We start from the raw sequence: 23,154 nt of genomic DNA, 5'->3' as shown, positions 1-23,154 counted from the left end.
GAGTATCAAAATGGAAATTTTAGTCTTCTGCCCATTAGTGATCATTCTTAAAGATTAAGGTTTCATTGCAGTGTTCACATTTTAAATAGCACAGAGCTCATCAAGCTCATGAACAAATCATTCCCCAATTGAGACTACACTAGTCTTGATTTTGAAAAGTGGTTCTTTTGAAGGTCATGTCTATGAACACAATCAGCACAAGCACCTGACACTTTAATACTTGGCAGAATGGCCTTTTATATATTAAAAAACCCTCGAATTGTAGTGAAGTGTGAGTATAAGAGAGTAGTTGAACATTGTGTTACGAATTTCCTATAAACTTATTAAAATGTAGCTGAGGTAAAACTAATACTTTACAGAAGACTACTTGTGCTTTTTAAAAAAGAACCTACAATTATTTTTTTTAAAACTTTGTTATGACAAATAACTGCACATAGAAATTGTGCCTTAAAAACAAGGATTGTTTGCATGTCAGTAAACTAGAGTTTAATATTAGGTAGTTTTCAGATTTATATTTTAAATTTAACAGTTGTATGTTAATTGATACAAAAAGCATTTTTTCCATCAGACTCAGATGTGAGGTATGAAATACCTTGGAACTGCCAGCATTCCAGCTGTAGGATGAGCAGGGAGAAGAGACAAACTCCTCCTAAACCAAATGTAACTCTTAAGATGCACGGTGTCTGTACTTGGAATTTGGAACAGATAAAAAACAGAATAAAAGCTACTTCCTGAGCTCTGTTTATTGCCCAGTAATGCAAGGTCAGTGCCCTGTGCTCCACATTGCTGGTGCAGAGGTGTGGTGTTTGACCAGCTGTGCAGAGATGTATAATTGCTCTCTTCTGGGAAGAACTGCCTTGTTTGCCGTCTGGTTCCAACAGCTGCCATCCTCCAATAGCACCAGAAAGTTCACTCTCGAGAGATCAATGGTAATATGAATGGAAAAGCCTTGGAAGTTCTTCCATTGCATCACAGAAGGTTCCTTAGTTGAAATAAATATACAACGCAATTGATACTTTTGTAGTCTGTTGTCCGAGTTTTTTACATAGGGGTTTCTTTGTAAAAAAAATAAACTAAGTATTTAATGAATAGCGCTTTATTACAGCTGTGAGAAGAGTTCCTGTAAATTAATTTTGTGTTTTCATTCCATGTGTTCAGTGCTGCTAATTGGTTTTGTTAGACGTTCAAAACGAAATGATGCTTTCAAACTCCATCAGTTTCTCTGATGCAAGCGTTTATTTTAACCTAAAATGGGTGAATCGAAACTTACTTATAATAGAGCAGTCTTGGTTCTGAAGGAGCTTCATCTCGTGTCCTGCTACTCGAAGTGACACCCGTGGGTGGGAGGCAGAGCTCGCTGCTCGGGGCGGTGCCGCCGCTGTCCCGACTCGCGTTCCATTCCCGAGCGCGCGCCGCTCCCGCCGCGCCTTCCCGCCTTCCCCAGGCCCCGGCCTGCGCCTGCGCGAGCTGCGGCGCCTGCGCGCGGGGACACGGCCCGGCTCCTCTCCCGGCTTTTGGATTATTGCGGGGGTTATTCTTCCTTTTATTTTTTTTTTCTTTCTTCCGGCTGCCGCCCCTGTCGCTGGGCCGCCCTCCTGTAAAAAGCAAGACTCCCAAAAGCCCTTCCCGCCTTTAGCGATAGAGCTCACTGAATCGGGCCGTGACCTCTCACCCGCGGGGTCGGAGGTGACTGGCAAGATGGCGGCGGCTGTGGCAGGGCCGCAGCTGGCGCGCTGCTGAGGGAGACCCGCGGGGCCGACCCTGTCCCGGGCCCGGCCACCGCCCGGCCCGCTCGACCCTCGGCACCTTTTCCGGCTCTCAGCGGACGGCGCTGCCCCCAGCCGGCGCTCCCAAGAGCGCGGACCCCGGTGTCTGCCCGGCCGTCCCGGCTGCGGCCCTCCTGCTTCCGTCGCTCCCGCCGCCACTGCTCGCCGAGCCGGTTGTTTTCCGTACTTGCCGCGGAGAGGAAGCGCCTCTGGACTGGTACCAGACAGACAGAGCGGACAGAGGGGCTGTGTGTGCACCTATAGAAGGTTATGAGCAAACACTGCGTGTTGGTGGTGCTGTAACGATGGTGCACACTCGAGCTGAAGATTCCTGACTACTCGGGGTCACACATCCACTGAGGAGATGAGTGATCAAATACGACGTGACACGGGGAAAAATCGAAGGACCCATTGAGCGAGAATGATGTTGATGCCAGTCTGACGGTCAGCAGCGTGTGTTTAGTGCTACGGTTCAGGATGAATAGGAAGAAAGGAGACAAAGGATTTGAAAGCCCAAGACCCTATAAATTATAAGTATCCGGTTTTTTTTTAATTGCTGTACTTGAAATCAGTGCACGTTGAATCAGGCCACAGGCTGATTAATAATGATTTATTTCAGAAGGTTGGAGCTGTTGCTTGTGGTGTAGCTTGCATTCAAAAAATATGTGTTGCAGATGTATGTTTTAATGTGTAAATGGACTTACTCATGGGCAGCGAGTCTGTCAACTGTTCAGTCTCACGAAGATATTTACATTATGCTCGTCAAACCTCAGACATTTCTCCACCCAGTCTCAGTACTAAAGACCATAGTACGATGTTCCATATTTACTGCTGTGTCAAAAAGCCCTTTTGACTTAAGGGCTTTTTTACATATGAAAAAATGCTTGCTTTTGCAGCAAGCAGCTTTGTTAAGCAAATTGTCATTTTTACACATTCACTATTTGGCTTGTAGCCAAGCTACAGAGCAGTTGTTGGTGGATTTCAGTGCATCTTTATATATTTCTTGTTATATCGTCTTGATTCCTTTATAAATGTGTCACACAAATGTATTTTTCTAAGTAGAATCAGTCTTGTTATATACACTTACATGTAAGTAATGTCTGAATCCATATTTAGGTGTATTTCTTGTCGGAATTTTTTCAAATTTCGTCTCATCTGAAGCAATGTCACTTTTTAATGCACAGAATATGTGCACATAAAGTCTGATGTGCCATAAAAGTTGAATTCAAGGTTTTATCTTGAGTCATGAAATGCACTACTGTGAAGGTGCCACCTACTACAGAAAAATACATAGAAATAACTTGTAGGGTTTTAAAGAAGTTGGAATTACTTTATCTTCCACCTTTCAAATCAATGAGTTTTGTTTACTAGGAGTTCTAATACGTGACTCCAAATTTAAGGAAATGCATTTGACTAGTATAAAATGCCCATAATGATTGATATATTATCATTCATTATATTCATTATGCATTATTTTGCATAATGAATTCTTCTGGCATGCTATTTTAAAAGCACACACTCTATCTTTTAATGTGTAATACCTGCTTATATAAATTATGTACAAGTGTCAACTCTCCAGGTAGACTTTCCACAGGTCTCTGATTGCAGGTGTTAGGCTGCATGCCATTACTGATACTGCTCACCACTACAGTGTTAGTAGACCTTGACACTCTGCCATTAGTAATTCTTTGTTTTTACGTACAGATAAGTGATGTTCAAAAACGGCGTTGTTATCTTCCTGTATTACTAGTAGTGTTCATACTGGTATGATACTATGTTTGATATTTTTTGGAACTTTCCTGACGTTGTGGGCAACTTCTATTCATGATTTGGTTTAGACTGTATAAGAGATTTAGACAATCATTAATTCTTTTTATGCAAGTATATTCTAGATGCAGTATTTATCTATATGTACATATATCTTCTTTGACTCTTTATTAAACTGGATTAAAGTATTATTTTAAATGTTGGCATTTGTGCAAAACCTTACTTACTTTATTTTTTTTTTCTTTCAGCACAACTCATCAGGTAGTTTGTATCAACAACATAAATTTTCAGAGAAAGTCTGTTGTAGTAAGTATTTTTTAATAAAGTGTGAAAGTAGAAATTAAATGTCTGAGTTTTCTTCATACTTTTAAGGAAAAAACTGCACTCAGAAGCTAATTATGCTGTTCAGCTACTTCATATGTTACACTTTTCTCATCTGATTCTTCTCATAAGTCTGTCATTGCTTGAGGTGTATCAAATAAAATACCTTCTAATGGTGAACACTTTTTTCTCTGTAAGAGAAAGCTTTCTAAACTAAGGCTGCTGCATTGTAAATATTACAGAGCAATTTGCAGTTCAACATTCATGCTCAGACCGTGTTAGCTGATGTTAGGGATAGGCTTACAGGGTTTTCTGGCATGTGTGTGAGTTCACTTGGGCTTTGAAAAGACTTTCATCATTTCAGGCCCAAAGTCTCCAAGGGTCTTTGTCAATTTACATATACGCTTAAATGGATTCTGCTTAAGTTTTAAGAATCCCTGTCTCAAGTTCAGATACCAAAACCTACAACATAGTGATGCTAATAACTTGAAATGTAGTCATAGGGGCAGATTTTTTCCAGTAAAACAAGCATGTCTGTCAGTCAAGTTCAATTTTTTTGTTTTGTTTTGTTTCATTTCATAGCTGGGAAAATTCACCTGTTAAATAGCATGGAAAAAAATCTAGGCATCTAAAGGGCAAACCGTTTCCCTTTTTAAATATGAAAATACCATCTTTATACCAGTGATTTTCTTTGAATTGTATTAATAATAATTTTTTTTATATCTCTCTAGTTTTTGAGTTAGGATTTCACAGAAGATTTTGATTTGTGTTTTCATAGGGTTATGTGGAACTGACAATATTTCCCACAGTTGCAAACCTGAACAGAATCAAGCTGAACAGTAAACAGTGCCGGATTTACAGAGTGAGAGTCAATGATTTAGAAGCAGCTTTCATTTATAATGATCCAACGCTGGAGGTCTGTCACCATGAATCAAAGCAGTAAGTGCTATGTTTAAGATTCTGCAGATGTGTTGTTTTCTGTTGCTCATAAGTATATCCTATTCTATTTTACTTTCAAGTTTTACCTGGTAGGTTCCTAAAGGTAACATTTGGTATAGCACCTTAATTCTGGGGAAGTATTTTGGCAATAATTTTGACTTTTACACTGTTCTTCTTTAGAATTTCTTTTGCTAAGATATCTTTGTACTGTTTTGTGAAAGTATCCAAAAATTTTCTATAAAGTACTTTATGGGGAAAAAAGTCCTTGGATTTGAATTGTGTGCTTGTTACAGACACTGTGTATTCCTTTATTCATCAGTTATGCAAAAGCTCCAATAATTCATTGTACAAATACAGTGTTAGTTTATATAGGACACCAAATTTATTATCAGAGTTAAGAAATTTACTTTGAGTCCTGATACTGAACCACTTGACTATATTAATTCTGTAATTCTGTTTGCTTTGTGACTTGATTTTTTTTGCTGTTGACACTATTGCTCATTATGTCAAAAATTCAGAATCCTCATTGCAGGGATTCTAGATTGTTACAAAGAGCTAGTAAGTAAAGCTTTTGGCCTTTCCTGAGGAATCAAACTTTCATTATTTATTGTTGTAGATAACAGTGTAAGTCCTAGAATGTTACCTGAACTCACTTTAAAATTTGAAAGGAAAAGTTTCAAATTTCTTCACCATCTGATATTGAAGAGTAAGTTTAAAAACATGTGGCATCCTGCATGTTCGGGGAACTGATACGGGAAGGGGCTTTAGCAAAAAATGTCATAGCCTTTTCATTTTTGGTAAGAGCATGGTGGGCAAATGATTTCCCTAAGTATTCTCTTTTGATTTGCTGAAATGTTCATATTCTCACACGTTCTTTTGGCTGGCTCAGTTGAATTTACAATTTGCTGACTTGTTAAAAACTTCTAGTGAAAGTGTTGTACAAGTTTAATAGCAGCTGATACGAAATCACAGAGTCCTTTAGGCTGGAAAACACTGACTGAAATCACCTAGTCCAACTCCCCTGCTCATGCAGGGTTAGGTAGAGCAGGTTGCACAGGGCTGTGTCCCTTTGGGTTTTGAGTATCTTCAGGGATGGAATCTCTGCAGTCTCTCCAGGCAACCTGCTCCAGTGTTGATGACCCTCACAGTAAAAAGCGTTTTCTCGTATTCTGATAGAATTTCATGTATTTTAACTTATGTCCACTGACAGGAGCAGACACAGTGGGCACAAACTGAGACATAGCAGGTTCCCTTCGAACATCAAGAAACTGTTTTTACTGTGAAGGTGAGCACTGATACGATTTACCCAGACTGTGGAATCTCTATCCTGGGAAATAGTCGAGTCATCTGGACATGCTCCTGAGCAACTGGTTGTAGGTGACCCTGCTGGAGCTGAGGGGTTGGACCAGAAGACCTTCAGAAATCCCTTCCAACATCAGTCATTCTGTGATTCTGTAATAACTGGAATCCTGCGTAACTCCTGGAAGATGTGAGAAGGGAGCAGCATTTAAAGTGATCAGAGTGAGCACTCCATTATGTTAAAAAAGGGATTAGGAGAGGTCATTTTTCATTCAAACTTTTCAAACTTAATAGAAAATCTCTTTATTTCATAACTCTGTGTTATTCATAGTTATGAAAGACAGAGGTCACCAAATATTCATAACAAAAAACTAGTATGACTCTTTCTGTATCTCAGAAGTTAAAGGCAACACGAGTTACAAAGTATTAGATGAAGTTAGATGTATCTTTCCATTGAAATACCAGGTCACAATTGGGTAGTTAAATACAGCACCTCTGTTCTTAAGGCAGGATTGCAAACAGAAATACTAGAAATCTAAAAACTCTAGAATTAGTACCTCGAAAAAATCATCAGTGTGTTTCTTCTGCCCTTCTTTACAAAGAACTGTTTCTAGAAACAGTGGTTTGTAGTAGTCTTTACATCTAATCATCTGGTCATCTCTTTCAAGTTCTCATGTGTAATGGCAAGTTTAGTGATAATGTCCTTTGTACCCTTGCAGCTGAACTAGCTGCAGCAATTATTTTGAATGGGACACAGATCAGACAGTGTGGTTCGTTTCTGATGTTACAGGGATAGTTACCTTTTGCACAGTTTTCTTTAGTAGTCTGTTGAACTAGTAAATGTGAAATTAAGATGGTTCTTGGCGACCTGTTTATTTAAAATATTTTGTTTTCATTCTTTATTCTGTCCTGTGATGTGTAGCGAATATAAGTTCAAGTTATATGATTTTATATACAGACGCTTTCGTTTGTTTTGATAATGCTTTTAGTTTCTTAGATGTTGTTTTCTAAAAGAACACATAAAATCATAGAAGCATTAAAGTTGGAAAAGACCCATAAGATCATCAAGTCCAGCTGTCAACCCAGCATCACCATGACCATTAAATCATGTCTTCACGTGCCATGTCTACGTGTTTTTTGAACACTTCCAGGGACGGTCACGCCACTACTTGTTGCTGCCCGCATTCTCTACCACAGTAACCACTTTGCTGGACAGTCTGTTCCAACGCTTTGCAATCTTTTCTGTGAAGAAATTTTTTCCGAATAGCTAATCTGAGGCATAAGTACTTAGAAAAGTTGTTAATTTAATGGACATTTTACTACCTTTTTATCAAAGTTAAAATAATTTGAAGACTTCTTACTCCCCTAGTTAGCAACAGAATTCTATTAAAAATGGAAAACTCTGTATGGAGTAAAGGTTAGAAAACTTGCTACAGCATCTCTGACTTGAAAGGTTATGTTTGCTGATAGGAGGTTAAGAGAAATGGTTGGTTCACTGTTACGTTGTGCAAATTTTGGCATCTGAGAGCACAGTTAAAAGAGGGTTAAGAAATTCAGCTTTATGTATGACACACAATTGTGTCTGCCTCACTGTGATGTTCTTTGCTACTTCTTGGTGAGATCTGTCTGATCACCTCTTTGTGTTCTGAATTGAAATATTCAATTTGTTTTCAGTTCAAATAGTACTATTGGGTTTTAGCATCTTTTGATGAAAAAATCATTGACAGGTGGTCTCTGTCATTTCACATTTTCAGTGTTGCAGAAGGTGAAACAATTTTTTTCAGTCATGTATGTTGTCAGTTCTCCTGAATATCTCACTAAAAAGGTAATTAAAAATTGGTGAAGTTTGTAGGAAAGGTTGGAAGCCATTAATTAGTGCATTAAATATATTTTTAGCTTTGATGTCATTTCCAATTTATCCATTAGTCCCAAACCATAATTTCAGGTAACAAGTGAGAGAGTGTTTAACGGTTTATCTAGAAATAAAGTCAGACTTCTGTCTTGTAATTTCCTCTGGAGGCTTCAGGCAACCTGAATACCAGGCTTTTCATGGATGAACTTAGATAATGCAGTCACTTCCTTCCTGACTGAGCAAACACCTGAACAGTGGTGTAAGATACGAAATAATTTACATTGCTTTATTGTGTGTACACAGGATGGCAGAGAATCCCGTTTTGCTCATGCTTTTGAGAAGAGTTTCAAGTCTTGTGAAGAGTGCAAATAATGGTGGAGAATGTCTCTTTGGGTCATGGTTTGGGGCTGCTGGTTTTGAGTGTTACAGCTGTCTATCCTCCTCATCTTTCTTTTCCTTGTAAATTGGTGCTTTCTTGATTCTGTCAGCATAAGAGAAATGAGTGTGCTTTTTCTGGGCTATACTTCTATATTCTGTGTAGAAATCCCAGTGCATATTCTGAATACTGAGACAACTGCTTGTATCTCAGCCCTATTTATTTAAAACTGGCAAAGGAGATACATTTTTCTTAATCTTGTGGTTGAGATTGTAAACTGTTAAATAGGTGCAGCAAAAGTTTGGAGTTTGGATGCAGTGGTTTGTTCTGTGATAAGTGAAGTTTGTGATGATCCTACTGTGCCTGCTTACATGCTTCACGTTTGTGGGATAACTAGGATCCCAGGCCAAGAAGCTGTTGCATTTTATTGTTATTTCTGTATGAAGGAAGCTGTTTTCAGTATAGCTAGCTAATATGCACATAATGCTTTCCTGGGCAATGCCAGTTCGTTTGTCCTTTTTTTTAGCCTGAAGCCTGTACTATTTAAACATTACAAGTGTGAAGATGTTTTGATATCCTCTGACTTCACTATTGCTTTAGTTACAAGCAGCAGTAAGCTGTGAGAGAGCAATGTGGTAGCCTTCAGGGCATGTCTGTCTTGTCTGTCTTTATTCTTCTGAGAAGTCCATGATCAAGCCTTTAGCCTTTGCACAAAATAGAAAAATTTTTGGTGGACTGAGTGTGTGTTGCCTTGCTGCAATAAATAACTTTTATTTCCACTGATACAATGCTTGTCCAATTCATGATAGACTTCATTAGAAAGAAATCAAGTGTCCTGGCCAGGACAGGGTTGATTTTTGCAGTAGTCAGGAGGGGGAAGGCTAAGGCCTGGAGATTATTCTATACCACCTCACATCATTTTCCAGGGATGGAGGACGGGCTCACTCCGGGGTCACATAGTGTGGTGGAGGGAGCAGTCAGGTATTTTCAGGGTGGGGGTGTTCTGCAGGGTGAGCAAGAATTGTTTGCCTCTTTTCTTGTACATTCTGTCATTAGTATTGTTGCTGTTACTGTACTCTTACTTTATTGCTGTTTCCAGTAAATTATTCTTATCTCGACCTGTGATCTTTGCCTTTTATGCCTCCAGTTCTCCTCTCCCAAGCCCCACAAGGGACGGGGGTGGGGCCAGTGATCGAGCTGCCAGTGATTTGGACTGTTTCAGTGGGAACACTAAATGGCAGAGTACCATTCCTAAGCCAGGACAGCCTTACTTGGCGCCCAGGTTGGGCATGAAGGGTTGAGATATCAACAGATCTGCCCAGAGAGGGTTGGAAACAAATTTCATCTAAACATTTGTTGTATTAGGTAACAGAGCCGCTGGTCACTCTATGTCTTGGTTTGTTCAAAGTGGTTGTGCTATCTAGCCTTCTGTATGCTTCTGTATATGCACTATGTGCCCATCATGGTGCTCTTTTTCAGACTGGGAAGAGGGATCAGGATTGCTTTGTTGATGTACTGTGGGATATGATATGATGACATCATGGACAATGAGGATCATTTGGGATGTGTGTTCAGTGTTGTTCTCCTACCCTTACCTCAGGTGCTCCCTTTAGGAGTCCATTAATAACTGTACCCAGTCTGTGGGGAGAATAGGGGAGGATGATTTCCCCCAGCTTGTGAGCCCCTCTTTCTCCTTTGTGCCTTACAACAGCTTTTGAGAATTTTGGATTTCCTTTGGATGTAAAGGAAAGCAGACCAGCAGGCACTGGGGCCACTCAAACTGCAGCTGAACCAGAGGAGCAACCTGTGTCGGTACCAGGCACCCCTATACAGAAGAAGAAGAAATCTTAGACAAAATCAGTTCACTTAGTGAGGAATGAAGAGGAAGTAGGGCCCTTGCAACAGGAGGAAGAGGCAGGGCCAGAGATAATCACCCGATGTTCAAAGGGAAAGTCCCTGCAACACATCATAGCCCTGATGCTACACGGAATAAGTGAGTTGCGCCAATCATAGCAGCAAGTTCAAATAGGAAACCCCAGTCCCCCAGGGATCTTGGAAATCATCACAAACTGGCCTGAGGGTGAAAATTTCGGACTATCACCAGAGGAGGAGGAGGAAAAGGTGACACGTCCTGAGGAGGCCCCACCATATAATCAGCTGCCAGAAAATGAAAAGCAACACACCCTCTTCACTGACACTTCCTGTTGTATCATAGGGTTACATCGCAAATTGAAAGCTGCTGTACTGAGTCCTATGTGATGAGTCACAGAAGCTATTGAGAGACAAGGTGGATCAAGTCAGGTTGCAGAGCTGAAAGCCATCCAGATGGCTTTGGACATCACTGAGTGAGAGAAGTAGCCAACACTCCACTTCTATACTGACTCATGGATGGTAGCAAATTCTCTGCAGGGTGACTAGGACAATGGAAAAAGACCAATTGGCAGCCCAGAGGTAAACCCATCTGGGCTGCTGAATTGTGGTAAGATATCCCTGACGGGGTAGAGAAGTTGGCTGTGAAAGTACGTTATGTACATGTAACCAAGAGTTGGGCTACTGAAGAGCATCACAACAAACAGGTGGATCAAGCTGCCAAGACTAAAGTGTCTCAGGTGGGTCTGGGTTGGCAACATAAGGGTGAATTATTTCTGGCTTAGTGGCCCATGATGCCTCAGGTCATCAGGGAGAAGATGCAGTATACAGATGGGCTCATAATTTAGGGATGAACTTAACCATGGTTATCCATAACTGTGAAGCATGCACTGCAGTGCAGGCCAAGTGGGTAAATCCTCTGTGGTGTGGTGGATGATGATCGAAATACAAACATTACAAACATGGGGAGGCCTGGCAGATTGATCCTATCACATTCTGCAAACTCACCAAGGCAAGTGCTGTGGGCTGAGAGTGATGGAAGCAACCGCTGGATGGCTGGAGATGTATCCTGTGCCTACACTACTGCCTGGAACACCATCCTGGGACTTGAAAAACAAGTCCTGTGGCAACGTGGCACCCCTGAAAGAATTGATTCGGACAATGGGACTCATTTTAGAAACAGCCTTATAGACACCTGGACTAGAGAACATGGTATTGAGTGGGTATATCATACTCCCTTGCACATGCCAGTCTCTGGGAAAGTTGAGTGGTACAGTGGACTGTTAAAAACCACATTGAAAGATTGGAAGCAGTGGGTGGTGGAACCTGGGTAGTGCAACCTCCACCTTCCTACATTTAGTGGAGGCTGCCTGGTTAGTTAACACTAGAGGCTCTAACAATCCAGCTGGCCCTGCCCAATAAAAATTCCCATGTACTGTACAAGGGGATAAAGTCCCTGTGGTGCATATGAGAAATGTGTTAGGGAAGACAGTTTGGATTAGTCCTGCCTCATGAAAAGGCAAACCTATCTGTGGATTGTTTTTGCTCAAGCACCTGGGTGCACTTGGTGGGTAGTGCAGAGGGACAGGGAAGCATGATGTGCACCTCATGGGGATTTGATTTTGCATAAGAACAGCCTGTCATGTTGAATTGTATAATACTGGTTCCTGAATGACACTGCCCCTGTATATAGTAACTACCAAGGAAAATGAATATGGGCTGCTCCAGTTAGACCAGTTGTGAGTGCCTGAGGCAACTTGCAACCAGCTGACAGCACAGCACCTCTCCTGCCCTGGAAGGCATCTAGGATGGACAGAACACACATGGACTAAATGAGCTCAATAGATGCGTTGGAGGGATGGTCACTGTGGAAATATTATATATATATGTGTGTGTGTGTGTGTGTGTATATATATGTATGTGTAGTTGAAAGGTGTAGGATTTGGGCATGAAGTAGGCAATATAGAATAAGAGGTAGATAATGTCCCTGTTCTGGCCAGGACAGGTTTAATTTTTGCAGTAGCCAGGAGGGAACATGGCTAGGGCCTGGAAATTTTTCTATTCCACCTCACCTCATTTTCCAGGGATGGGAAGAAGGCTCGCTTCCAAGTCCCATAGCATGGCAGAGGGGTCAGGTATTTTCAGAAGTTTTCCACGGGGTGAGCAATGCCATGTGAGTTGTTCGCCTCTTTTCTCGTACACGTTGTCATTGGTCTTGTTGCTGTCACTGTTTGTTGTTTTATTGTTGTCTCTGGTAAATTATTCTTATCTCAGTCTATAATCTTTACCTTTTGTGGCTCCAGTTCTCCTCTCCAGCCCACCACAGGGGCAGGGGGGAGAGATCAAGTGGCACATGGTTTGAAGTAGTTTCAGTGGAAACATTAAATGGGAGAATTCCTAAACCATGACACAAAGGTGCAGAGAACTTTTGAAAAGAGATGACAAAGCCCTTAAACTTGGCCAGGAGTGAAAATTAGGTTTTTCAGCACGACAAAGATTTAAATCATTACCCTATTAATAAATCACCTATATATGCATGTATTATATATTTAAAATGCTATATCATGTATATACTCCAGTATCAAGTGCTTATTCTATCTGGGAAGCAAAGTAGAATAGTAAATGAATTACAGGTAATGAATTACAGGTAGAGCAAAGAATTATTTTGCCAAGTTGATGTTAAGTACTCTAGGAAAACAGTGGTTTATAGACTATATGTTTGGCACATGTATTTGTAGCACTGGTGCAGCTAGTAGTGAGAAATGCTATGGGAAGTTTGAAATCAATTAGTAGCTTTAAAAAATAAGTCTCTGCAGGATTGCTTCTTTACAGTCGGTCAAGCTACATGCTTGGGCTGTAATTAACAGTGCTTGGGGTGAATTCTGATAATAAAATGTATCTCTACTGGGAAAAAAACCATGAATGTGTATTTGTTTTTCATTGTCAATCTACACTTAGCGTTAGGAAAATTTATCATTGTTATTCCTTGGGCTATAACTTTTGGCATGTGCTCTGTTTTTCTTAAAATGGCCATATCCAGTTTATTGAGAATAGTTCAGCCTATGAAAAGATTAATCTGTAGTACTAAGCCTTTCATGGATTCTTTTACAATGAATCACCCATTTGAATTGGAACACTTCACAAAAATAGAACTATAAGAATAGACTTGTTTTCCATAAAATGTTAAGCTCTGGTATCTACCTTCTTTGCTGTAAAATCATAACCTTTTCCTGTCTCTGAACCCACTGATGTTTAAAGTGTAGCCACAAGCTCATCACAATCTTCAAAGTTTGAACAAATTCTCACTGATGTGTAGGAAGGGGATCCTGTATCAATAATAGTCAATTTTCAAAACCAATTTGGATTAAAATTAAAAACTTTAGACTTTACAATCTAATGGAATGTTACTGTTGTTTTCTGTTGCTAGCTTTTTTAATTACTGATAGTTCTTAGTCATGCAGTCTCTTTTTAAATAGAGTTTTTCCAATGGTATTTGTTTGCCTTTCTAGGATGCCATTTGAAGGATAGCTTAAAGTAACTTTGCTTAGGAGTGTGTTTTGACCCCTCAGTATGACAGTTCAAGGAAATAAACCAACTGCTGCCTACTTAGAAAAAAGGACTTATTTTTCCATTGGACACTTTCAGCTGCATCACCGCAGGGTCAGATGAACAGTAGTGTCCTTAGTGAGTGAGGTAGTAGGAATGCATGAGTGAGACTAGGAGACAGCACATCAGCTGGACTTAAGTGGGTTGGAATTGTTCTGGAGCCATACCCGGAGTTGTAGTGTATTCTAGTGTACAAATTCAACCTTTTGCTTTTGAAACTTTTTGGTATTGTATCCTACCTTTAGGTATACTTCAGCTGTGAAAAGGGGGGAAAAAATGTATTAAAACTTGAGATTTGTGTGTTTCTATACTGAAATGGTCTCATTTACTATTCATGTCCAATTTTCAGAAGCTTCCAAGCAAAGTAGACAAGTTTACTGTTCCTGACATTCTCGGTCTTGGTGGAGGTGCCAGGGAATTTGTGCGTTATTAGTGCCAACGATGAAGAACTACATGAAAATATGTTCTCAACATATTTCAGTGTTTTAGCAAAATTTTATGTGTGTGGAAGACTAGGAATATTAAGCATGGTGTTTGACATACGTAGACTTACAGGATGGTGCTGGTGGCATGGTTAATTGTACTTCATTCTTCCAAGTAAGGTACTGTAATTTGGGTGGTTTTCTCTGTGGATAGTGAATAGAGACTGGTTAGATGAAAGCAAAATCCTGAAATGAGATCATGTCTGCTTTGTGTGGACTTCAGATTGGAAGGTGGAGTCCCCAGCCAAAAGTTAATTTACTTCATTGTGGTGCAGTAGTCCTGGGTCAGGACAACCCCTAATATCAGTACAGGCTGGGAGATGAAAGGATTGCATGCAGCCCTGTGGAGAAAGACTTCAGGGTGCTAATGGATGAGAGGCACAGCATGAACTGGCAGTGTGCATTTGCACCCCAAAAAGCCAACGGTGTCCTGGGCTGCATCACCAGCAGTGTGGGCAGCAGGGCAAAGGAGGGGATTCTGCCCCTCCACTCCACCCTTTTGAGACCCCACCTGCAGTGCTGCATCCAGCTCTGAGGTCCTCAGCACAGGGAGGACATGGACCTGTTGGAGCAGATCCAGAGGAGGCTGCAAAGATGATAAGAGGGGTGGAACACCTATTTGTGGTGAAAGGCTGAGAGAGTTGGGGTTCAGCCTGGAGAAGATACAGTTCTGGGAATATCTTATTGCAACCTTTCAGTACTTAGAGGGGGTTTATAAGAACGATGGGGCAGACTTTTAGTAGGGCCTGTTACAGTAGGACAAGGGGTAATGGTTTTAAACTAAAAGAGGGTAGATTTAGACTAGATGCAAGGAAGAACTCTTTTACTGTGAGGGCAGTGAAACCCTGGAGCTGGTTTCTTGGGGAGATGGTAGATGTCCCATCCCTGGAAACATTGAAGGTCTGGTTGGACAGGACTCTGAGCCACCTCATATAGTGTAAGATGTCTCTGTCCTCTCCCAGGAGAGCTGGACTAGATAACCTTGGAAGGTCCCTTCCAAGAGTGTTCTGTGGTTCTGTGATTCTATGGCTGCTTTATGCTTGGTTGTGTCTTGCTTCCACAGTGCTTGGATTCATCAGCAGTACCTAAATTCTGGGGAAAAGGTGATAAGTTATTCAAACACATCTCTTCAGGTATCGAGTTGTGCAAACTTCTGAAAAACTGTGTGTACTGGAGAATCAGAATTAAGAAAGATTTTGCTCCCATGCTTTAAACAGTTTAAAAATGCATTTTGAGAAAGTATAAAGGCTATTGCATAAAGCTGTTAAAGCAGGGTTATTTTTGAACTTGACTGGTCGTCCTCCTGTAGCTGAATATAATCACATTAAATAATAAGGTAACATCCTGCTCATAAGTACTTTAACAGCAGACATATGCTTGTTTCTGCTCATTTTAGTAGAAAACAGTTACTCTAAGTCATAACTGAAGTGATAATATGACTTTGGAATGAAGTGAGCAGTTAATGAGCAGATGATATATAGTTGCTCAAACCTAATTACGAAAAACTGTGTTTACATCTTAAATGAATTACGGTACACTTTAAAGAAGAAGAATGTTTCTAATATAACTAGAAACAAAAAAGTATAGCACATATTTTTGTGTTTGTGTATTAAGGCCAAAACTCTTAACATATAATATTTTATGTGTATTTACAAGTGCATTAAAACAAACCCTATTCTTATCCATCAAGCTAAAGGGGAAAAATACCATTGCCAAGCTAAAATCTCACATTTAGAAAACCAAAATAAGAGCAAAACTGCAATATATGAGGAAGCAGATCTTCAAGACAGAGCTTTAGATAAAGACACAATCTTCATCCAAAATAAAAACCAGAATTTTTTATTTCTATTCCAATAAATGTAAAATATTACTCATATTGTCAAGAAAAGAACACCGAGCGTTTCTCAGTTTATTGGGAATTATTACTGTTTAAGTCTTTTTGATCACAGATCACTTCTGCAAGAGCCATATTTAAAGTTCTGGTTGTTGAAATCTAATCTTTACTCCTTTTCTCTTCCACTCCTTTAAAAACAAAACAAAACACTTGGTTGAACATGCACCTTGAAATTCAGTATAGAAATTGTCTTAACTTTCAAACTAGTATTTTGTGGTTTAGCACAACTGTACTCTAATAATTAACTGGGTATTTCTGACAGGAGGAATCTCAACTATTTTTCCAATGCCTATGCTGCTGCTGTCAGTGCTGTGGACCCAGATGCTGGAAACGGAGAACTCTGCATTAAGGTTCCCTCGGAGCTATGGAAACATGTTGATGGTAAAGACGCTGTACTGAAAGCTTAATTTAAGATGTCATAGAGTTGTCAGCTACAAGTTCCCTTAGGAAGATAGTAGCTTTATATAAATAGAAGTAGTGTTACATTATCTTATGAATTTATGGTTACTGTTTCCTTTTCCTCTCTATTTGAACTCTGAAAAACACCTTTACTTTTCGGTAATATGGAGAACTGTAGCAAGGTTTCTTGACACTATTATACAAACATTCTCTTGGGTGGTCACAACCCCAGAATACTTCAGGAAGTGGGAATAATGGAGTATACTGGGTGCTAAATTGTAATTTTGAGGTTACTTACAATATATGTGATCCAACAAAGAAAATAATTTACAAGGATATAGTTATATACCTCTTTTTACAAAGCTATATTAATTTCATGCCATCTCACTTTGAGGAATGGTCATTTTAAAATTGATTTGGTAGTGAAAGTAGACTCCTTTATAAACTGGCATACTAGATCCTGGAATAAGTAATTGTTTTAATAAGTTACTCTCCAGTGTTGATTATTTTATTACAGGGATCTTGCAAGTTTCTTGTATTATTTCTTGCATGGTTTTATCAGTTTTTGCCATGGATTTATGAGATCTCTGAGAGAATAATAGCAACTGTATCATGAGGCTGACTCACGCAGCATTGTCAGATGCACCTTAATGGGAAAGACACTTTTGTTTATTTTGATTTTTGTGTGAGTCCCTGTTGCCTTACATGCAAGCCTAGAAGGAAAAATAGTCAAACATGTATAATTTCACTTTTCAAAGTTTGAGTTCCAAAATATGGTGAGACTTGTGGAATAAATTTGAATTTCTTTTCTTGCCAATCTCTTCATAAGTGAGACTTCTGTGAAACTAAACCAAAGCAAAGACACTTAAGTTACAGGAAAAGCATTTACTGTAATAAGATATTTTAAGCAACTGCAAATGACAATAATAGGTCTTTTAAGAATGTGCCTGCTACATGGAGTTGTTAGAGAAAATTTTTTAGCAAGGTACCAAGCAGATCGTGGTTAGGGGACAATCTGTATAAAGATGCTTTACTGTTGGGGAAATGGAAGATGAGATGTGACTCCAATTGCAGTTTTTATTAATCAATAAAGATTCTTATAAATTTATCTCCTGTAAGTTGTGCTTACGGAGGTCTCAGTTTTGTAAGTTTTGATCTGTACTTTGTAAGTGGACCAGGAAGTCCATGAGAATGAAGTTATCACATAATCTTGAAAGACCTAAAGTCCAAAACTGAATTACTATCCTGAAATAACTTTCATGTAAGTTGTATATACTTGCTCCAATTTTGGTCTTTGTGCTGCAGAGTTAAAAGTCCTGAAGGTGCATATAAACTTTTCTCTGGACCAGCCAAAAGGAGGCCTTCATTTTGTGGTACCCAACATGGAGGGCAACATGGCAGAAAGAGGGGCTCATGTCTTTTCATGTGGTTATCAAAATTCTACAAGGTAAGAAAACTGTCTTGGAATGTTAGACTTGTATTCCTTCCTTATTCTCAAAGTGTAGGAAATACAAATAATTTCTTCAAATTCTTTTAAGTTTAAAAAATTCTAAAACTTAATTTGTGCTTTAAAGGAGCTTACCAATGTGAAGTAGCATCTAATGACTAGTAATTAGAATGTCTAGTCTTTATAGCTCAGCAGGAGATAAAGACAAAAAAACTTGTGAAGCTTTATAAAGTTAATGTATTATAGGAGTCAGTATGTCAATATTCATATATTCTTAAAATATTTAGGGATATAGTTTGGAACTTGAAAGAAAAATCACCTGTGAAAAAGAGTATAATTGTTAAGTATTATTGTTAACCATTTTCCCCCCAATCCTAACTTTCCTAGATTTTGGTTTCCTTGTGTGGATTCATATTCTGAGTTGTGTACCTGGAAACTTGAGTATACTGTAGATGCTGCAATGGTGGCAGTTTCAAACGGAGATTTGGTGGAAACTGTGTACACCCATGATATGAGAAAGAAGACTTTTCATTACATGCTGACTATTCCAACTGCAGCTTCTAACATCTCCTTGGCAATTGGACCATTTGAAATCCTTGTTGATCCATACATGCATGAGGTAATAATCTTCGTCATAGAAGCCTCCTTTTTTTTCCTAAAGAATTACTGATGTTTTGTGTTGCAGTCAGTATATATTAGTCCAAGAATGCGTATGTCTAGATCAACCTTCATCAGTACAGTCATATGATAAAGCTTGTCTAGTAATGCCTGTATTTAAATTTGTCTCCAAAAAAAAAAAGCCTTTAAATAAGCAATAATTCCATTTATGTCTGCATTTATGGGGTGAATTTAGTTGAAATTGGGTTTCTTCCCTGATATGTAATATAGCTGATATTTATGTATTTAAATATATTCATAGGTCTTGTAACAAATTTTCCTTTGGTTGTAGGTGACTCACTTTTGCTTACCACAGCTCCTCCCATTGCTCAAACATACCACGTCTTACCTTCATGAGGTGTTTGAATTTTATGAGGAGATTCTTACCTGCCGCTATCCTTACTCCTGTTTCAAGACTGTTTTTATAGATGAAGCTTATGTTGAAGTAGCTGCTTATGCATCCATGAGTATTTTCAGGTTAGTATTTGAGAAAGTTACAGCTTCTAAATCCACAGGTCTTGAAGCTCTAGATCCAAGACTGGTGAGAAATGTGTGAAACTCTAGTTATTTTTGTAGCCTGAGTTTCGGGCTCTCTGGTTTGAAAAGGCTTGTTTTTATTGACACTACAGGCTTTTAACACTGTTTCCGTTGTCATCTGTTATAAAGATGTTGGATTTACTTTAAGAAAAAACTGGCAATTCCTTGTGAGTTAGAAATGCCCCTGCATGAAATATTTAATCTCAAACTAAATGGACACGTTTGACTGTGTTTTATTTTTCTTCAGCCGAAATAAGGTATCAGAAATCCAAGAGAATTTCACCAGTTAAGCTACGTAGGCTCTACACAGAGAGTTGTGTATAGATAATAATAGCAGGAGACCTGCCTGCATTAAGATTATTTAAAAAAAGATGTTACTATCTCACTGGAAAAACAGTGAAGAAATTATTTTACGTGTTTTGGTTTTTAAGGCAAGGTCTCGTGTGTTTCTTTGGAGCCGGTACTCATGTTGTGTAATTTTCTTTCTATGGTGGTCCAGCACAAATCTCTTGCACAGTGCAATGATTATAGATGAAACTCCACTGACAAGGAGGTGCTTGGCACAGGCCCTGGCCCAGCAGTTCTTTGGATGTTTCATATCCAGAATGTCCTGGTAAGTATTTTACCATAGTATTCTCCAGAAAATGGGGAGGATCTAGGAAGCTCAAATTTTAATTTGCAAATTGCATTTAATCAGAAAAATACGTGAAACAGTAATTGTAGAAGAAAGCAAAAACAGGGGAAAAAATTAGCAATAATAAACCCAACTCAATAAATGAAAATCCATTAGTATTTTTTGTTGTTTTGAAAGGAGAATGTGAGAGAGAAAAGTTCGAAAGATTGTGTAGATTGAATATATCTTCCTGAATGTTGTAGTATGCTTTGGCATCTGAAAATTTTAGAAAGGTAACTCTTTTGCATTAGCAGTCAATTTCTGTTAGATATTTTGGATGATGAAGTATAGCCTGCATGCAAAGTACTTGCAGAGCACAGAACTAATAAATTAAGAAGTTTTTTCAGGGAGGAGAATGCAGAAATTAATGTCAAATGGGAAAATTCCTGCTTAGGTGGCTATAACTCCATGTCTCAGAAAACCTTCCCAAATGGCTCTTGCAGTTTTGATCCGTATTTATTTTAAATCCCTTTGCATACGCTTTATTTATTGGGCACAAGTAGCCCATGACTTTTTATTTATGGCAAAAGTCTATGTCCCAGCGCGTCCTTGTCTTAAAAACAAGGGAAATCAAAATGTTCTTAAATTGATGTTTGTACTGTTGTAATTTCTCTGGCTCTCTTCTTTATTTCTAGCCTACTTCTGTGGTGAAGGCAATTTTTTCCATCTTTCATAATGACTCCATTGTCATATGTTCTTCTGTTACTTACTTCATCATACCCTGTGTACGATGTCATTCTTCTGTTTAAGGTCCTAGTTCATGATCATGTTGTAGTTTTTGTCCATTTTTTTCTCTCTTAGAACATAACTCACAGGAGATGTGTTTAAAAGGGTGTCCACCAAATGTGAGATAGGTATTTTGTCTACTTGCTGTCCAGATCTTCTGCACTGCATTGAGATGTTTATCAAGAAATTAAGGTCATACAGATTAGCACTTGCTTTAGCTTTAGTGTCCATTTCCACCTGTTTATTATTATTGTTTCAGCTAAAATAGTTTGATTTTATATTTTAATCTGGATTTCTCTGGTAAAAGTTCAATTTTCACTGACTTTTCAGTTTCATTGATCTCATCCAGGTGCCAAGTTCCATAAATTGGTTCACAGCTCATCAGACTTCTGTTGACTTAGAGAAGTTATACAACCTCTTGAAATTTGTGGCTATTTTTGAGCTGGTCAAAAATACCATCCCTTACAAAACATCTTCTGAAGTGATATAATTCATGTTTCTTTCTTATAATAGGTCAGATGAATGGGTACTAAAGGGAATCTCTGGTTACATTTATGGCCTTTGGATGAAAAAAACCTTTGGTGTTAATGAGTATCGGCACTGGATTAAACAGGTAACATCATAGCATTTTCTATACCTGTCAGACATTTTGCATCAAAGAAGATACAGTATAAAACCAGAATATAAAACAGCCTTGCATTGCAATCTGAAGACCTCTTTAGTAGTGACAAAACTTAGAGCTAAAATATTTTGACCACTTGCTGCAAGGAAGAACACCAAACATACAAACCAAAATAGATTTTTGTGACTGCCATATGAGTAATATTGTCATTGTCTCTCCATGAAATTAGTTTTACTCTTTTTGTTTGGACTTTTGCACCAAAAAAAGAGTCGAAAAAGATGTTAATTTTGAAATACTTAGAATAGAATATAGGATTCATAAGGATATGTATTTGGTGAATTTATTGTGCTGTGATGGCTATCCATACAGCTCAGAAAGGCTCCAGTATTAGCTTGGATCAGTGGTGATTCTGGTATCTTTCAGTATCATTGAAGTACTAAATGAAATAATGAAACAGCAAAAAAACCCCTTTTTGAAGAGGTTCCTTTTCTTGGAAGGTCTCTGTGGCTTACATTTTCAAATGTAATCTTTGAGACAGGTACTTTCTAGAGATAGCAGCAATGACTCCTCATTCCTTGCCAGTAACATTTATTCACAAAAAGATACGTCTTCTTTCTCTCATCACATTCTCTTACTCTCCCTATTCCAAAAAGTAAATCCTAACCCCACTACTTCCATTTACATCCCTTACTCACATGGGGACCCAGTACCATGTCCTCAACTGCCTAATGCTCATTCAGTTCACCAGTCGTGTGTTGTCTGTGCTGAAGCTGTGGGTGCTACAGAGAACAGCAGAACTGATGGTCTGTGCTAAGAGTTCACTGCTGTGTGCAGCAGAAGTTGCTCGCATTGTTCCCCATGACTTGCTAAAGGTGCCCATGTAGAACTGAGAGCTGCTACTGTCACAGCCTCCAGTTCTGCCCTTCTTTTAATGTATCACCAATATGTGAAAGTGTGTAATATCAATACATATAAATATTTGGAAATCTTTTAACACTGGGTTGCAGACAGGCATTGGTTTACATTTCCTGTGCTTAAGCTGACACAATTTGATTCATGTTGAGTTCTGGGTGACAGTGAGCCCTTAAAAACATCCTGCCTTAAAGTGTGCTTGTTAACCCGGGTGTAGCATCACACAAATTCAGACACAGTGCAGGGCTTGGGCCCAATGTAAATATATATCTATTTATTTATTAATATATATATTTAATACATTATATTTACGTGTGTGTGTGTGTCTCTGTAGTTGTTTTCCATTGTATGAAATGCTGACCACATTTATTTCTTTTGGTTGGAGACAACTTATTTATTGAATAATAATACTCTTTAGTTATAATGTTTTTCAGTATTGTTGGAGGTTAGCCCCCTGTCCAGCCCCAAAACAAGTAAAAGCTGCTAATTTCTACTGTTTTGTTATTGTTCTCATTTGAGGAACATCTCTGATTTTAAAATACTTCTCCTTTTGTAAACAAGCTTAATTAGGAGGTATGGCTTGAACAATATTAAAAGCTTTCCTGTCTTTAAATAATTTCTCTGCTCTTCAAAATGACACTCACTTATGTATGTTGTTCTTCCCAGGAGTTAGACCAAATCGTGGCATATGAACTGAAGACTGGTGGAGTTTTACTGCATCCAATATTCGGAGGAGGAAAAGAGAAAGACAAGTATGTTTATTTAAGCTGCAAGTTATTGCAGGGTATGTTTTTATGGGGCCATTAATATATGCCTTGGGTGTGTTGTGTAGCACAAGGCCAAGATCTCAAGCTGCCCAAGGCATGTATTACCAGTCTCATAAAGTACATCTTGAGTATATTGTAATACCTGTTGTTTTATTTTTCTTTCAATGTGAATTTCAAAGGAAATTAAGTATAATGAATGTTTTTAATGCTGTTATGAAACTGCTTTTTAGTAAGAGGATAAGA

General features: G+C 38.8%; 1 protein-coding gene and 1 long non-coding RNA gene across 3 annotated transcripts in view; one reads left to right on the top strand and one right to left on the bottom strand.

The window, feature by feature from the left end:
- Nucleotides 1–725: 725 nt before the first annotated feature.
- LOC125317286 lies at nt 726–1,429 on the bottom strand. The gene is made up of 2 exons (XR_007200001.1): nt 1,271–1,429; nt 726–982 (listed from the first exon to the last, which is right to left on the bottom strand). It is a non-coding gene; the product is annotated as an uncharacterized LOC125317286 (long non-coding RNA).
- Nucleotides 1,430–1,518: 89 nt separating this feature from the next.
- The window catches only part of TAF2 (TATA-box binding protein associated factor 2), a 61,156-nt gene continuing 39,520 nt past the window's right edge, over nt 1,519–23,154 (top strand). The window contains exons 1-10 of one of the 2 annotated variants that reach the window (XM_048286410.1): nt 1,519–2,296; nt 3,785–3,839; nt 4,633–4,793; nt 16,434–16,552; nt 17,876–18,017; nt 18,405–18,636; nt 18,967–19,151; nt 19,711–19,824; nt 21,124–21,223; nt 22,811–22,896. In XM_048286410.1, coding sequence (XP_048142367.1) covers nt 2,244–2,296; nt 3,785–3,839; nt 4,633–4,793; nt 16,434–16,552; nt 17,876–18,017; nt 18,405–18,636; nt 18,967–19,151; nt 19,711–19,824; nt 21,124–21,223; nt 22,811–22,896 — 1,247 coding nt within the window. In that variant the 5' untranslated portion in view covers nt 1,519–2,243. The remainder of the gene's footprint in view (nt 2,297–3,784; nt 3,840–4,632; nt 4,794–16,433; nt 16,553–17,875; nt 18,018–18,404; nt 18,637–18,966; nt 19,152–19,710; nt 19,825–21,123; nt 21,224–22,810; nt 22,897–23,154) is intronic. The other variant, XM_048286412.1, reaches the window with a different exon arrangement.

This window comes from Corvus hawaiiensis, chromosome 26 (assembly GCF_020740725.1).
Source record: "Corvus hawaiiensis isolate bCorHaw1 chromosome 26, bCorHaw1.pri.cur, whole genome shotgun sequence".
Classification (NCBI taxonomy): domain Eukaryota; kingdom Metazoa; phylum Chordata; class Aves; order Passeriformes; family Corvidae; genus Corvus; species Corvus hawaiiensis.
This window is presented reverse-complemented; position numbering and strand designations above follow the sequence as displayed.